This window comes from Phlebotomus papatasi, chromosome 2 (assembly GCF_024763615.1).
Source record: "Phlebotomus papatasi isolate M1 chromosome 2, Ppap_2.1, whole genome shotgun sequence".
Classification (NCBI taxonomy): domain Eukaryota; kingdom Metazoa; phylum Arthropoda; class Insecta; order Diptera; family Psychodidae; genus Phlebotomus; species Phlebotomus papatasi.
The window spans coordinates 7,929,859-7,945,010 of NC_077223.1; the positions used below are offsets into that span (position 1 = coordinate 7,929,859).

Consider the following 15,152-nt stretch of genomic DNA (forward strand, 5'->3'; position numbering starts at 1 on the left):
TACACCCCGTGATTATCAATTAGAGTGACTCATGGACTATCCATTAAGCCATTTTTCAGTCCCAGTGGAATCCAGCTGAATGGTGGGGTATGGGGGCTATATGATTTTCCATCTCCTAGCACCAGAACAATGGGAAAATGTGTGTAAATTAATACAATTAAATGGAATTCACCTTTCAAATACGGTTGAATTGACGCACTCGTTGTGTTTTCCCTTTGACCCCCATGCAATGGTACTCATTAACCCTAACCCGTCTCTTTTTTCCAGCCCCATGTTCCAACAAATTATGAGGGTTTCCCATTTATTTTCCCATTGACACACAACACTCACAAAAGTTCCAAATGTGTTTGTCTTTTATCACTTGCGTTACTCCTCTTTAACCTTTTTTATCCTGTCGCTAAAATGAACAAGATTTTTTTTATTCATTGATTCATTTTTAGAATCCATTTTGCAGAAGCTTTTGAAGTGTTTTTCAAGTGGTTTTTCACACTATGCATTACAAGAAAAAGCACGACCGTTTAAATTTAATTAGAACCCCTTCGTTTAAAGACTTTTAATTGTGATGAAAAATTAAAAATTAAAAAAATAAATAAAATTATATCGTAAAGTATTAAATTATATCGTAAGGCTATACATAGCTTGCTCCTAGTACATGTACATGGTAAAGGGACGTGCCAATCATGAAGCGCTTATAATGACTAATTTATTACATGGCACCCTTGGCACCTTTATATTAAGCAAAGATTTAAGGTGTCTCAATAACTATATGGGACCACAAGGTTTTCTATGCTGAAGTTAAGAAGCTTTTAAGAAAAAAAATGCACCGATTAATCGGTTAACCGATTTATTTTACTTCAATGAAAACAATTTAGCTGCATAGGGGACAGTACTCTACCTTCGAACGTTCATGCCTTCGAATAATGTGAATTTATTTTATCTTCTCTAAGAGAGTTACACATAATTATTAGCTAACTAATATTTAATAGAAATGTTTAAGTCTCTTAAGAGATATAAAAAAAAATTCACATTATTCGAAGGCATGAACGTTTGAAGGGAAAGTACTTTCCCTTATATTATCCCTGTACTGTGTATGCAAATTTTCGGGACCTGTCAAAAAACCGCGAAATGACATTATGCATCCAGAAAACTACGTTCAAGACATTTTTCTTGATTAAGTTACAGAACCGCCGTACCATTACGTATAGTGTGCTTAAGTCGTCCGGTTCCTCAACTTCGCCGGTGTATTATTTAGCTAATTTTTTTAACGTTTCATAGTCAATTTCACAGAATTTCTTAGAAAATTTTGTAAAGGTTAAGAAAAAGTAACTATCACGTTATAGATGTGACTTCTTATACTTCTGACTTTTTTCAAGTCACACTTACGTCTACAGAACGTATTTTTTATCATTTTGATTACTAGAGGAAGGCTTACAGTCGCCGTACACACTTTATCTTCGTACACTTAATTTTTTTTTTACTTTACTCCTTTTTCAACAGCTAGTCTTAAGTCACACTTTTCCTGAAAAATTAGATCAGATTAATAAAAGAAATATGACAAAAATATGATATTCTTGACAGTGTGTGCGAAGCCTGAAAACCTTCCCCTATATAATTTTGATGTTATTCTTTTTGTTTCATTTTTTTTTTGCTTTGAGAATTTCTACTGCGGTCATGCGAAATGCTCGTAAGCTATATAGTACAGTAAAAAGTTCGTAAAAGTATGAACTTCTTCATAAACATTAGCCTCAACTCTGAGACCAAGATCAAGATCCAGATCAAGAAATTTTCAAAATTTTCATATTCTTAAATCAAAAAATCTAGAACAATATGTCAAATCTGTCGAATGTCTTAAAATATTGAAATTCAAGTTACAAAACATTGTGGATATCATGATTTGCAATTTTGAAACCAATATTTCGAGATTTCAAGACATTAAATTTCTTGTTTTTTTTTTCAAATAATTCCGAGAAAACTACATAACAAACTAAATAATATACAAACTAAATAATATAGGGGAGACTGGGGCAATTTGTCAAAATGGATATTTCATTTTTCTTATCAACTCTTATAGAATCTTAATGATTTCCATTGAGCATATTCTTATAGGAAATTGACCGCTCTACCGTTTGCAAAAGTTCACCTTTCTCTATCTCAAAAGGAATTGCGCTTTTCGAGCCATTTTCCAAAAGATGATTTTGTGGAAATTCTCAAAACTGCCTGGGCATATTTTGTCAGACATGGGGCATTTTTTTTTGTTATTGTCTGTCACTTTGTTCCGAGCTCTAGTGTATAAATAAATATTCAATTGAAATTTAAGTACGAAGTTTATTCCTTTATAACTTTACGCATACAATTTTTTATTATTCAAGTGAGAAATGTGCTTTTTAAGTTATTTTTCAAAAGCTGTTTTTGGCAAAAAAAAACTTTCCTCGTTTTTATGTATACTAGCATCACAATATTCTAAGGGGAAGTGAGGCACCCTTGAATTGGGACAGCTTTGAAATTGGGGTTTTCTCCTATTTGTAAGTTAAACTAGATGATATCATGATATAATTTAGCATAACAAACCAATTGCGAAGCCAAATGACTTCATGGTAAGGCTCAATTCTATTTAAAAATAGGAGAAAAATCCCAATTTTAAGACTGCCTCAATTCAAAAGTGCCGTACTTCCCCCTATGAGTACATTTTTAATCTTTTAATGTAATGATCGTAAAGTAGGGGAAGGTGCCCATGCTTGATACCGTTGCAAGCTTACTAATGACTAAATTTTCTGTGTTTCACAATATATATGTGACTCATCGCAACCATATTTTAAAAACTATGGGAAAGTGGCCAATTTTTAAAATATATTGCGGAGTCACGTTTATTGAGAAACGTAGGAAAAATTTAGTCATTACGAAGCTTCCAAATGGTATCAAGCATGGGAACTTTCCCCTATAACATGATAAGACTTACCGTGACGTAGGCACTTCTCACTTAATCCCATGTTGATCGCTGTCAAACTAAGAATATGTCATTCATTCTGCTGACGTAGGATTAAAACATTCAAATGACCGACGTCTTCATAACCAAATGTCGTATTTTGTTTATTTATTTTTTTAATTATTAAGATTGAAAATTATGAAAAATTGTTTTTTTATCGTGTGTACAAAAGAACAAAATTGAACTTAAAAAGTTCCTAATAGAAATACCGCACGAATCTTTTCGGTAACCCATTGGTGTTATTCCTAGAGCACTATAGATGGCGCATATTTTAGTGAGAGAATAAGAGAATGAGAGAAAGTGAGAGCATGTGCACTTGGAGGGAAGTTCAATGTTGCGAGCGTGGCGCTAAATCAGTCTCTTGCCGGCCGTCCTCGTGAGCATTGAGGTGTTCATAAGAAATTTCTATGTAGTATCTTGTTGTCAAAAAAACTACGTATCTGCACAAAAAAAGAATCTTCCACAAAACCCATTTTGCCAAAGTGATTTGCCAAAATACCTCCATGTTTAATAGCACAAAAAGAGTATAATCTGTGTCAAATAATTAAAACAGAAAACTCTGGATTTTCCCGAAGAGAAACTTTTGGGATGTACGTTGTTAAACTGTGATTAATGTTTATGTATTTGAAATTTGTATAGCATGTGTTTGAAATAATTAATCCCTCATTGATTGCATTGTGTGTAATTAATTGAAAATTGCAAAACCTGAAAGCGCGATTGTGTGCAATATTGTCTGAAATCCCGTGCAACTGGATTAAAGTGTGTCTATGTGGGGGAGAAAATTGAAAATTTTACGGGATTTTATGGTGGTGAAAATGTGAAGAATTTTCAGGTGTGATGAAATGTGGTGGAAAAGTGAATAAATTGGCGCTTAAAATGTCTGCAATTGCACTGCCTTAAGTGCATTTTTCCTCTGAGCTTCTGTGTGGAGCTCACCAAAGAGCAGCATCCGATCCCCTCCAGTCTTTGGGGATTTAAGAGGTCTGCCAAGACGCATAAATTAATTAAGGTGGAAAAATGGTGGATATCAGTTCGATTATCGAGGGAACGGTGAAATTCCGTGATGGCAAGAAGGTAGGTCAAAGTTCTAAGAAGAATCCCTGAGAGTATGTGATTGATGAGTGTGCAATTGATTGCTTCACTTTTTCGTCTTTACATAAATTTTCTATCCGAAAGGATCTCCAACACCTCAATGAGTCTCGACGTCAAACATCAGTCATTGAGATTATCCTCTGGTAGTGTCCCCCCAAAATTCAGCTGGCCAAAAGTCTGTCTGTCAATATTGATTTGTATACGGTTATGTTGGGTGTTGACTACATCCCCCCAAAAACACTCCATATCACTCCCTTGTGACTGTCAGGACCCCCTAAACATCCAAATGATTCCCCATTTCGGACATTTCGGCACACAAATGAGACAAAGAAGGAGAGAATGGAGGATGGAAGATAATAAGAAATATTGATATTCAATAGACGTCGTCCTAGCCCTCTCTTCCATGATCTTTAATCCTGAATGGGTAACTTTAAAATGTTTGTACAAACTTAGTTTCTTAAAGCTGATTTATATTCAGGATTAATCCAATGGAATCTTAAAGGTTTAGAGGGAATTGGGGCACTGCTGAACATGGGGTAGCACCAAACACTGTTTTTGTTTTCATTTTATTAAGTATCCCTGTTGTACCGTAAGTACGGGTGACTTTGTCCCCTACGGGTTGTAGTGTATTTAGTACAGATCCAAAATGTGACAGATAAGAGAGAGAGACAACATGCTAGTACTTCCGTAATATTTTGTATATAAGTCACGAATAAAAGAGGAAGTGCCTGTTAGACACTGATCATCACCATAAGAAGTTGTTAATAAAGTCTATAAAGTCACTAAAGTCTGCTTCTTTAAATATTGGCACTTTACTGGTGAGTTTGACATCCCCCTGTACGTAAGCGTTTCTTTATTTTTCTAGGGGAGACTAAGGCAAAATGTCACAAATCGAAAAAATCAAAATTCAATATCTTTCAAGGTAAAAAAGATAGCGGCTCAACTTTTTTCTATAGATAGCCTCCATAGACCTTCCTCAATGTCGCAAGTTTCTTAGAATTCGAACAAGGTATTTAGAAAATAAAAAAATATCGAAATTTTTAAGCCTATTTTTGAAATATTTTCCTTGCAAAAGATAACAATTATTACCTATTTATTTTCCAAAATTGATACACTGGTGAATATTTTTAAAATAATTTGGATTTTTTGAATACGAATCCGCTATCTATTTTAGAATTTCACAAAAGTTCTTTTCTCCAGAAATCCTTTTATTAAAAATGGCCACTTGGGGTAAAAAGTAACAAAAGGTATAGAGCAAAAAGTAACAAAAAGCGAAGCAATTTCTGATGTCTCACGGCGAAAAGAAACGTCATTACCATGTCTCGCCGCTTGTTTTTTGCATTGGTCAAACGATTTGCAGTCTTTTATGTGTTTTTTTTTAAATAGGTTGAAAAGCGCTTTTCTCGTTTTCTCACTTTTCTCGCAGAGAAAACTGTGTTTTACAAAGGTGTAGATAAATAAATTTTTTATGAAAATATGTCCTCTCGGTATTTTTTTCAAATTTACGGAAGCCTGTAATGAAGCGAATCAAAATATGATAATACCCAATGTCTGGTACTATTTGCCCCAGAATTTTTGAGAATGGTCACAAAATTACCTTTTAGAAATCAGCTCGATAAACGTATTTCCTTACAAAATAGAGAAATATTACTTTCACAAAGTTGTAGAGTGAAAAATTTTCCATAAAACTGCGCTAATTAGAAATTTTTGAAGCGCTCGAATAGCTTGTAAAAAATAAAATATCCATTTTGTGACTTTTTGCCCCAGTCTCCCCTATTCTTTATTTCTCTATTAATTTTCGATCAGACATGGTAGATCGTATCGGAAAAGTTAACGAACAGGGGCTTATCGTCCTCTGAAGTCTAATATCTAATAGGCAATTGTACATCAATGGTCAAAACGCTGCCTCTGCCTGGACAACCTTATTTTGACGATTTTTCGGTTTCAAACGGTTTTGCTCACCGGTGGTTTAGTCCATCCCATTTAGCTTGCATACTATTCATTATTCAATAAGATAACCGTACTCAATTTTACACACTTTAATATTAGGATCAAAAAGAGACAGACCCGTGTACAGTGCACAGTAGGTTCTCTCAAATTCGGACACTTACGACTGAAATGTCACTTGAATTAAAAAAAAACCCTAAGCTTTAATTTGTAGATAAATTAAAAAAAAATATCATCGAATTACAATGACATTCTGTCATAAAGAAGCTTAAAACCCAGTGATTTTATGTTCATTTACATACAGAAGACTCTCTCGCAAATGGGAATTTTGGGCGAAATGTCGTCCGGTTTATTGATAGGTTTGGGCGTCAAAGCCTTTGTAAATTCCACAAAAAGCGCTCAATTATAAAGAATCACGATAAAATAGGAACAACTACAGCGAATTTGAGCAAATTAGCTTCATAATTAAACGTGAAAATTGTCAACAAAATTTGTCGCCCGATTGAAAAAGAACCGATTGAGCGAGAGTCTACTGTACACTAACCTCTTCGATATTCGACTGTTTAGGACCAAAAATGACAAATAAAAACCCATGCGAGAACGGGAATTTTTTTATTTACTCTTCTGTTTGACAGTTGTCACCAAAATATCGAAGAGCTGTGTTTACTCATATTAAATATTTAATAATCTTAAAGACACTTGAAAAATGGCAACAAACTTCTTTCAAATTTAACTGTCGCCCGAATTAAAAGTAGTCCGGTCTTAAAAGAACCGAATTATCGAGAGTCTGCTGAACAAAATTTTGAATTCATAAATGCAACTTAGAATATTACAAAAGGGGGAGAAACTAGTACCAATTATCTTCTGAATCATCTGATATTAACACTAAACCTACCAAAGCCCGGTCAATTTGACCGGCTTAAAATTACCACATATTTAAACGGTACAATGTCACTATCAAACTTTATTAATTTAATAAAATATGCATGTAATATATTTTTCAGTGTTTAGATTTTAATTTTTTGCTCTTTTCCGAGACAAATTTGTTGAGTATACTACCCTACCGCGGTTTGTCATTTGACCGAAAAACTATTAAAAACGGTCAGTAGGTTAAGTGTTAATTAAAAGAATTTGCGTAATTTGAGCAATTTTTCATGGACGCCAACTGTGTGTCGCGCAGTTTTCCAGTAGTTTTCACGCCTGGCAACTTTATACAAACAACAAAGAGAGCAACAAAGAGAGAAGGAGAGAGAGAGAGAGGGTCGCTGTCTTTTTGTATCGTAGATGCGGGTGACTTTGTCTTCCGTGGGTGACTTTGATCTGTACTGTTCGTAAGCTTTTCTTTAATTCTAGCACTTATGGATGGTCTTTACTGATCCGATGTATCATGTCTAATCGGTGCGGACCATTCTTAAATATTAGAATTAAAGAAAAGCTTACGAACAGTAGAGGGTCAAAGTTACCCGCATCTACGGCACCATCATATTTGTGATACCACCACAAAAGTGAATGAAACTGCTTTATTCGCTCTTAATTCAATTAATTTAATTATATTTCTCTCTACAAGAAATTTAAATGTAAGGTTTTACAATTCTAGGGAAAAAAATGCAATTATTTTTGGACGTCTTTAGAAGATGTCATCATTGTTGTTCAAAGTTTTCAATGAAGTCAGCAATTCAGTTTAATTCAGTCGGCATACTGTGCATATTTTAAATATAGTTTTTTTTAGCAAATGTTCTGAAATTAGAATTGCTCAAAGTGACAAGATGAAGTGACAGAATATCTTCAATGTCAAAAGGACGAGAGGGTTGTCAGATGAATGTATTTATTGCAAAATGATTGAAAATAGTTTCTAAAATTAAGTCAAAATATAGTATTTTTCTATTTTCCCTCAATGGGATTGATTTTTGAAACCTTATTTAACTCGAAAATTTTCTTTGTGTGATCTGCCCCACTTTTCACTAATTATTCGAAGCAAATTGAACTTTTTGTTAGAAATCTAAACCACAGAACGAGTACCAAGGCGAGTACTCTGCCCTGAACTGAATGGCTTTTACCTAGATTCTTTTTTAGGTAACTTAGTATTAATAAAAGAGTTACACATTACAATATCATATCCTTATAAATCCTTCACTGAGAAAAAAGAGGGTGCGATTAACTTTTTTTCGTCATAATTTTAACACTTTTTGGGTGTAAAAATAAATCAACATTTTTTAATGTTAATTTTACACCTTTTAAGGGTAAAATCAACATGAAAGAAGGGTAAATTTAACCCATAATACACCTAAAAAGGGTAATATTTACACCGTTTTCGGATCAATACTGCAGGGTAAAATTAACATTTCCGGAAAGTTATTTTAACATTTTCGGATTTCTCTCAGTCTTCTATATCATGGTTCTTCTAAGTCTCAACACCTCACCATACCAACTCCACTGTTATATCCCACAAAATTCTCAAGGATTAACATTTGTAGCATTTTCAAAATGATCCTCTATAATGTTTATCCCTTGAATGGACTACCCGGAGTTAATATCATTTAATATTACTTTGAGTTGTGGTTTTACCTAGAGTGACCAAAGATGGAAAATGTGTTTTCATTCATATTCCATCACTGTATCTTCATTTAGAACATCATCCGAAAGATGATGAACACGTAACTCTGGAAATGAATGACAAATAGACGAAAACGAGCTGTCCAATCCAAAGTTACTTAATCCTGATTTTCTGTAAATATTTCCCCAAAAAATATTTCCATAATCATGGAGAGTTGAGCTTCTTGTCTTGCGTTTTTTTTTTTTGAGTCAAGTGAGGATGAGAGGTTCCACGAATGACAAGTCACAAAACTCATGAACTTTTGAACTACGATGTAAATTGTCAACGTTAACTCTTCAATGCATCCGTGATATGAATATCAAGTGGTTTCGTCTCGACTCTTACAGCGCGGGGACGTAATACTTTTTCGTGTGATTTTCAATAATGTGGCCCCCCTTAGACGTCTTTCTCCTGCCACTTTGACTATGATTCCATCCCTTTTTCTCTCTAGATTTTATATTTTTTTTCCCGTTGGAGACACATCCAAAATGATTGTCAAGGAATTTAATTTGAATTTCAGGAGAGGAAGAAAACTTCATCCCGAAGGAGAATATTTCCAAAATTCATGAGACAAGAGAGAAATTAATTTCACCCCAAATTCACCATGACAAGCGCGCACATTTATTGATCCCAGTGAAGATTCTTCAACCACACTGAATTATATACATATCACCCGGTATTCCGTGCACGATTTCGAACAAGGAATTTTTTTCTTGGTATTCAGGAGCAAAGGGCGATGGTCCCTTCAGGGGATTTAGTCCTGCATAAAAGATAAAACGCAAAAGGAACACTAACAATCTCGAAAAATGCGGAAGGGCATTACCACAATTTTCTATTGCATTATTGCTTTAAAAACTTTCTATAAACAATCTTTTGTCGCTTGCCCAAAATATGCAATCCTTAATTTCTAGTAAGTAATCTAATTAATTTAGTTATGGAAAGATTATTCTATGATCGATAAAACTTAAGATAATTCGGAACACACTTCAATGTGTTATACACCGGTAAGTCTCGGAAAATCTCTCCTAGTGATTCGTTTCTGAGATAAAATTTTTTATTGCTTTTCACATTGCTATGAGATAATAGCAGAAAATGTGCAGATAAAAAACGTAGCGAGGATTGATATCTTGTTCAAGACTACAAAATCATTCAGAACAGGCTGTTATAATACTTTAATATGGGTCTTGGCTAAAATAGGAAGTTTAGCAGTTTTTTCTTAATCTAGTATATTTTCTATTTGTGAATATTTTATTGACATTATTTTTAATTTAAAAAGTTACAATGCAATAACATATACGGTGGTGGCCAAAATAATAGAACCACTTTGTAAAGCTAATTTTTGTTTTAATTTTTGCATCTTTTTCCAACTTGTTGCCATAACTTTGCTGTAGAAATCTTCAAATTATTAACATCGTAGAATAAAAGTTGTTTTGTCCGCTAGAGGTCTCTATATTGCGCAGAATACATAACTACTGAAATTCAATTCGAACAATAAAATAGAAAAATGGTCACTTATATTTTCTAAATATAGCTTCAGTTTCACTTATTCGATTTATAGGTCACATTTATTTATTTAAATGAAAGTGGTCCTAATACGTTCTTAAAACATAATTTCACTATTGACATATTCTGTGAAAAATAGAGACCTCTTGCGGCCAAAACAATATGTATTCTACGTAAGGTAATTATTTGAAGATTTCTACATCAAAATTATTCGAACAAATTGGAATAAAAAAAAATACAAAAGAAAAAATAATGGTTTTTACAGAGGTGGTCCTATTATTTTGGCCACCACTGTACATACCTAGTAATTAAAAATTTCATTTACTTCTTTTAGTTTTGAAAAAGATGGATCAAAATTCCTACTATATTTTATTTTCCATAATCTTTTCTCGAATTCCTTGAAACTTTTAAGAAGGTTCATGAAGGCTATCTAGGGTTACTAACCATTTCCAGACGCTTTAACTTTGACAGAAGATTCAACACATTTAGTTCTTAATTTTTCTGAAGAGAATTACACGAATTTGCTGCTTGACTCTTCCAGAATGTTACTGTTTAGTGAAAATTCTTTAGATATAATTTGAAAACTTCTTAAATACAAGAAAAATACGCGAGTGTAAAATCCTTCTATTGGAAACAAATGAATCCAAATGGAGAGAAGGGAAATTTTCTAATTGGAGACAAAGAGTGTAACTGAAACCGCGACGAAAGGCTTCCAGAACCTTGTTGAGTTGCTTTTGAGTGCAGGATTTATTCTTATTCCTGATCTTTTCTTCTTTCCCATCTAAAAAAGTAAGAAAATCTCTCAAAAAAAATCATATTTCCGGGGTTTCCTATTGAAGCATTTGCAGACACTTCAGAAAAACCTTTTTGTTCACGAAGTAGGTAATTATTTCATTTGAAAACTTCACGTACCGTGAACAATAAAGATGAGCACTTAATTTAAATAAAATTAGCCTGAAATATGACAAAAATGCTAAACAAAACGAATAAACAACAGTCACTTTATTGTGTTTTTCATTGGAAAACATGGTCGATCTATCAAAAATGCAATGGTGGAAAGGTACACTCTTAATTTTTCTGAGAAATTAACAAATTAAAATTTGTGAATATGAATGGATTTTCGCTTTATTTGGAGCAAAATTAACTAAATAATGAAACTGTGGTATAGAAAATATATTAATATAATAATTTAGTAATGTAATTACCATGAGAAGAATGACGTTTCCATTTGGAGTAGCGAAAAATTTCCATTTGGAGCAGGTTTTGAATCAGTTTAATTTACCCTATAATAAAAATTTTAAGCATCACTGAGAGAAGATCTTTAAAGAAATGAGGGTGGAAATTAGTGTTGAAACAACCCCGCCTGAAATGAGGCTTGATAATACACACATTTTCTACATTGTGAGTTGAATCAAAGCTAAGTTTTTTTAAATGAGTGTTGTGACAAAGCGCACTAAGCCTTGATTAAACTTTCATCATATTTGATGCATAAGAGTGTTGATTTAAACTTCATATTTCTATGATAAGACTAACGTCAACGCTCATATACTCTGACAAAAATTAAATGAAATTAAATTACTGAAATTAAAAAAAAAATGTGAAAACATAAAAAATAGTAAATATATATTTATTTTTAAAATTTAGGTATATTATATAAAAAGTAAATTATAAATTCTCTTAAAATACGGCAGGAAAACACAATTTCCATGATAGGGCTTTTATATACACTCAATAAGGCTTGAACCAAGCCTTGAGCGAGTGTATTAACAAATCTTGAGTGTAAGACCAAACTCTCGCCTGAGGGTTGGTTGATTAGAGTGTTGGATTTTAGTTGTGAAACCACTGATTTAGGGTCCTGGTAACAATCAACCTTCTCTCAGTTTTCAATCACTTTAATTTTGAAAAATATTAATCACGCAATTTTATGATTTAGCGCAAATTTTGTTGCCCCAGTCTCCCCTACCACAATTTAAACTAAAAGAAGTAAGATAAAATTGTTTAATTCAGAAATTTATGTGGAGATAAATTTCGTTAAAGTAGTTCTGAAAACTTTCACTTGCACTTGGTGAATTTACAAAATTCCCATTCATTCTCGAAAATACAAAATTTACCCAAAATCCGATCTGTAAGTTTAATTTGTGGATTAGAATGCAAGAATTGCAGATGGGTTCTTCCAGTGAAACTCTAAGCAAATCCTGGGTGACTCTCCTAGGCAAAATCGAAGAGAATAGGGTGTGCCTCTGCCCTAATTCCTGAAATGTGTGTGTGTTCAGTGTGGGATGCGGATTGATTATGATGTGATATGAAATACAATGGTAATTTTGGGATATGTCATCATTATCGATCGGGGTAGAGGCATCCCTGAGGAGAAAATCACAGAGGCAAATATGCATTTGAGGGGTGTAAATATTCATGAAGCAGCCTGTTAAGCAACTTTGCACAGTTTCATTCCCTTCTGTAGCATTGAGAGATCATAAATCGACACTTTGCGCGAGGGATTTTCGATGGTGTTCTTCTCTGGAATAGGGGAGAGGGTACAGCACATACAATATTCGGAAATCGACGTCCGAGTGGCAAAAATGCCAACAAATCTTCACCCTACCCCCAGAAGCGTCCTCCTCTTTCAATTGCATCTCCCAAAAAATCTTCCTCATCCACAATTTTGCAAGACATTTATTCTAACGTCGACTTGCCATAATTTACATTTTATTGTTCCTGCTGCACCCTAAAGATTGAATATCTTTTGCGCACAATTTCTCTGCTACAAGTCTCTTTTATCCCCTTATTTATCTATAGCACAATAATACACATAAACATTTTATATATCTCTAAAAGAACAAAATAGAAATTTAAAAAGGAATGGTTCATGCATTGAAAATTTCACTTCAAATTGATTCGGATTGCACGACAATCACCTTTGACATTTTCTTGGAGAATTTTTGGACATGAAACAGCTTTTGAATGCAGAAATATTGGCATGTCAAATATTCATACGTTGAAAGTTTTTCACATTTCAAAAATAACATAATAGAACGACATTTTCAGTATGTACTACTTTTTGATTAGAAAGTTTTGGGAAAAATTCCTCAGAACACAAAAATACCCATTTGCAATTGAATTCAAAGGAACACCATCTGAACGATATTTATGTTTGATATTTCCGAAATATTTTCAATGCAATATTAATAATTTTCAAATACAAAATGTCAACCGATTACCTCCAATTGTTTAATTGAATCGATTTTATTACAAAATTGGACATTAAATAACCATAATGAATGATTGATTTAATTACAAAAAGGGCATTAATGATCCTTATTGTACAATTGAGCTATGTTAAGCTTCTTATTTTACCGAATGAAACAAACTGATAGGTGATAAACACCTGGTAAATTTTAAAAATGAATACAAAGGGGTGACAAAGCGTCCTAGGCTTTGCGACGTGCTCGAATGCATGACTTAGGCTTCTACACATTGCAAGCGCTTTTCGTCAGAAATTTCACTTTTGACGTTTTCACCTGAAGCAATGCAGCCAATTTTCTTTAAAAAAAAGTAATTTTTGATGAAAATTGCTTGTACTTTCGCATAAATCACTCAAAGGATCCCCAAAATAGCTTTAAGAGGAATAAAATTGATATTCAGTCAAAAATTACTATCGGTTCATAACCGATTCAAAACCGATTGGAACCCATTCAGTTTTGTCGGAAATTCCAAGACCTTTCAACGAGTCCAACAGACCATTCGGTTGACAAAGCAAGTGATAAGTCTAGATCGGCTTATTGTAGGTGAGATTCTTAACGTGAGCTAACTCGGAATGTATGCAAATTCGATTAAAAGCTGAAGTCGGGTGACGCTATTCAATTATCTTGAATCAAATTCGTTAAATTATACAATTTTTGTTATTTAAACCAAAATATCAAGGTTTTGGATGGAGTGACAGAAAAGTGATATATGGGTGAAATGTAGACCAGATTGTTCTCTATAATTTTGCCGAAGAACATGATCTCATCGATTAATCAGAAGCCGAGATAATCGATGTTGTTTGTTTCTGAACTCGTTTTTTCGACCAGATCGCCTCAAGTGTTCATTTAGTGAATTTCAACTATATGAAAGAATTGTTGTATTTTGTGAGACTTTCCATTTGAAACCCTATTTTAAGTGTCTTTGTGGAGTAGAGGCAGTCAAATTGGCATCTGAGTGATTTCAAAGCGTTATTATGGGAAAAATCAATTTTTATATACTAAAATGACAAAATCGGACAGATATCATAGTCTGAACGGAAAATGATGTATGGACGAAATATAGTCATAAATGTCCTCTACAATTATGCCAAAGTAATTATCAAGATCGGTTGAGCAGGTGTCGAGATAATTGAGGTTATGTGATATTGAAATTGGTTTTGCGACTGTGGCGCCCCTGGTGTTGGTCCCAAAAAGTTCAAATGTTCTAGAAAGTTGTAGAATTTGATGAGGTCTTTTGTTTAAGCCCTCACTCATTAAATTCGGTCAAATAGAACCGGAAATATGTTTTTGTGAATTTCGTGAACTTTGACCCCTCATATCTCCGGTTTTATTAAAACCACATCGAACCCACGCCACTTTTTAGAAACGTCCTAGACTAGACTACAACACTCTAAAATTTTATTACTTTGCACAATGCCGTTTTTGAGAAAAATGAGTTTGAATTTTGACGGTATCGCAGCGCCACCTGTGGTGACTTTTTGAATTTCGAACTTTGACCCCTTATAGCTCAGGTCAGGGGTTATGGATCGTCTTAGGTATTTTTTTGTTTGATAGGTATAATCAGCGGTTACATCATACTAAAATTTCAGCCCGATGCACAAAGGAATTTTTGAGTTATTTAATTTAGAAAATTGAAAAATCTTCCTTTCAATAAGAGCGCCCCTAGCCGTGGTTTTATGAACTTGCGATGTTAGAAGGGGAGGTGGCATTTCACGAGAGCTTTCCAAAACGCCCCTACTTTTTAAATTCTAATAATTAGAACCGGAGTTATGGTCATTTTAAGAATTGTTTT

The 15,152-nt window shown here is 33.6% G+C and overlaps 1 protein-coding gene across 2 annotated transcripts in view; it reads left to right on the forward strand.

Annotated features, from left to right (window-relative positions):
* LOC129803618 (uncharacterized) overlaps nt 1-15,152 on the forward strand; it is a 477,859-nt gene that overhangs the window by 324,947 nt on the left and 137,760 nt on the right. The window contains exon 1 of one of the 2 annotated variants that reach the window (XM_055850320.1): nt 3,339-4,057. The exons of the other annotated variant lie outside the window; for it this stretch is intronic. Within the exon in view, the coding sequence (XP_055706295.1) occupies nt 4,001-4,057 (57 nt within the window). The 5' untranslated portion in view covers nt 3,339-4,000. Of the gene's footprint in view, nt 1-3,338; nt 4,058-15,152 lie in introns of those variants that run through there. 2 annotated transcript variants of the gene reach the window in all.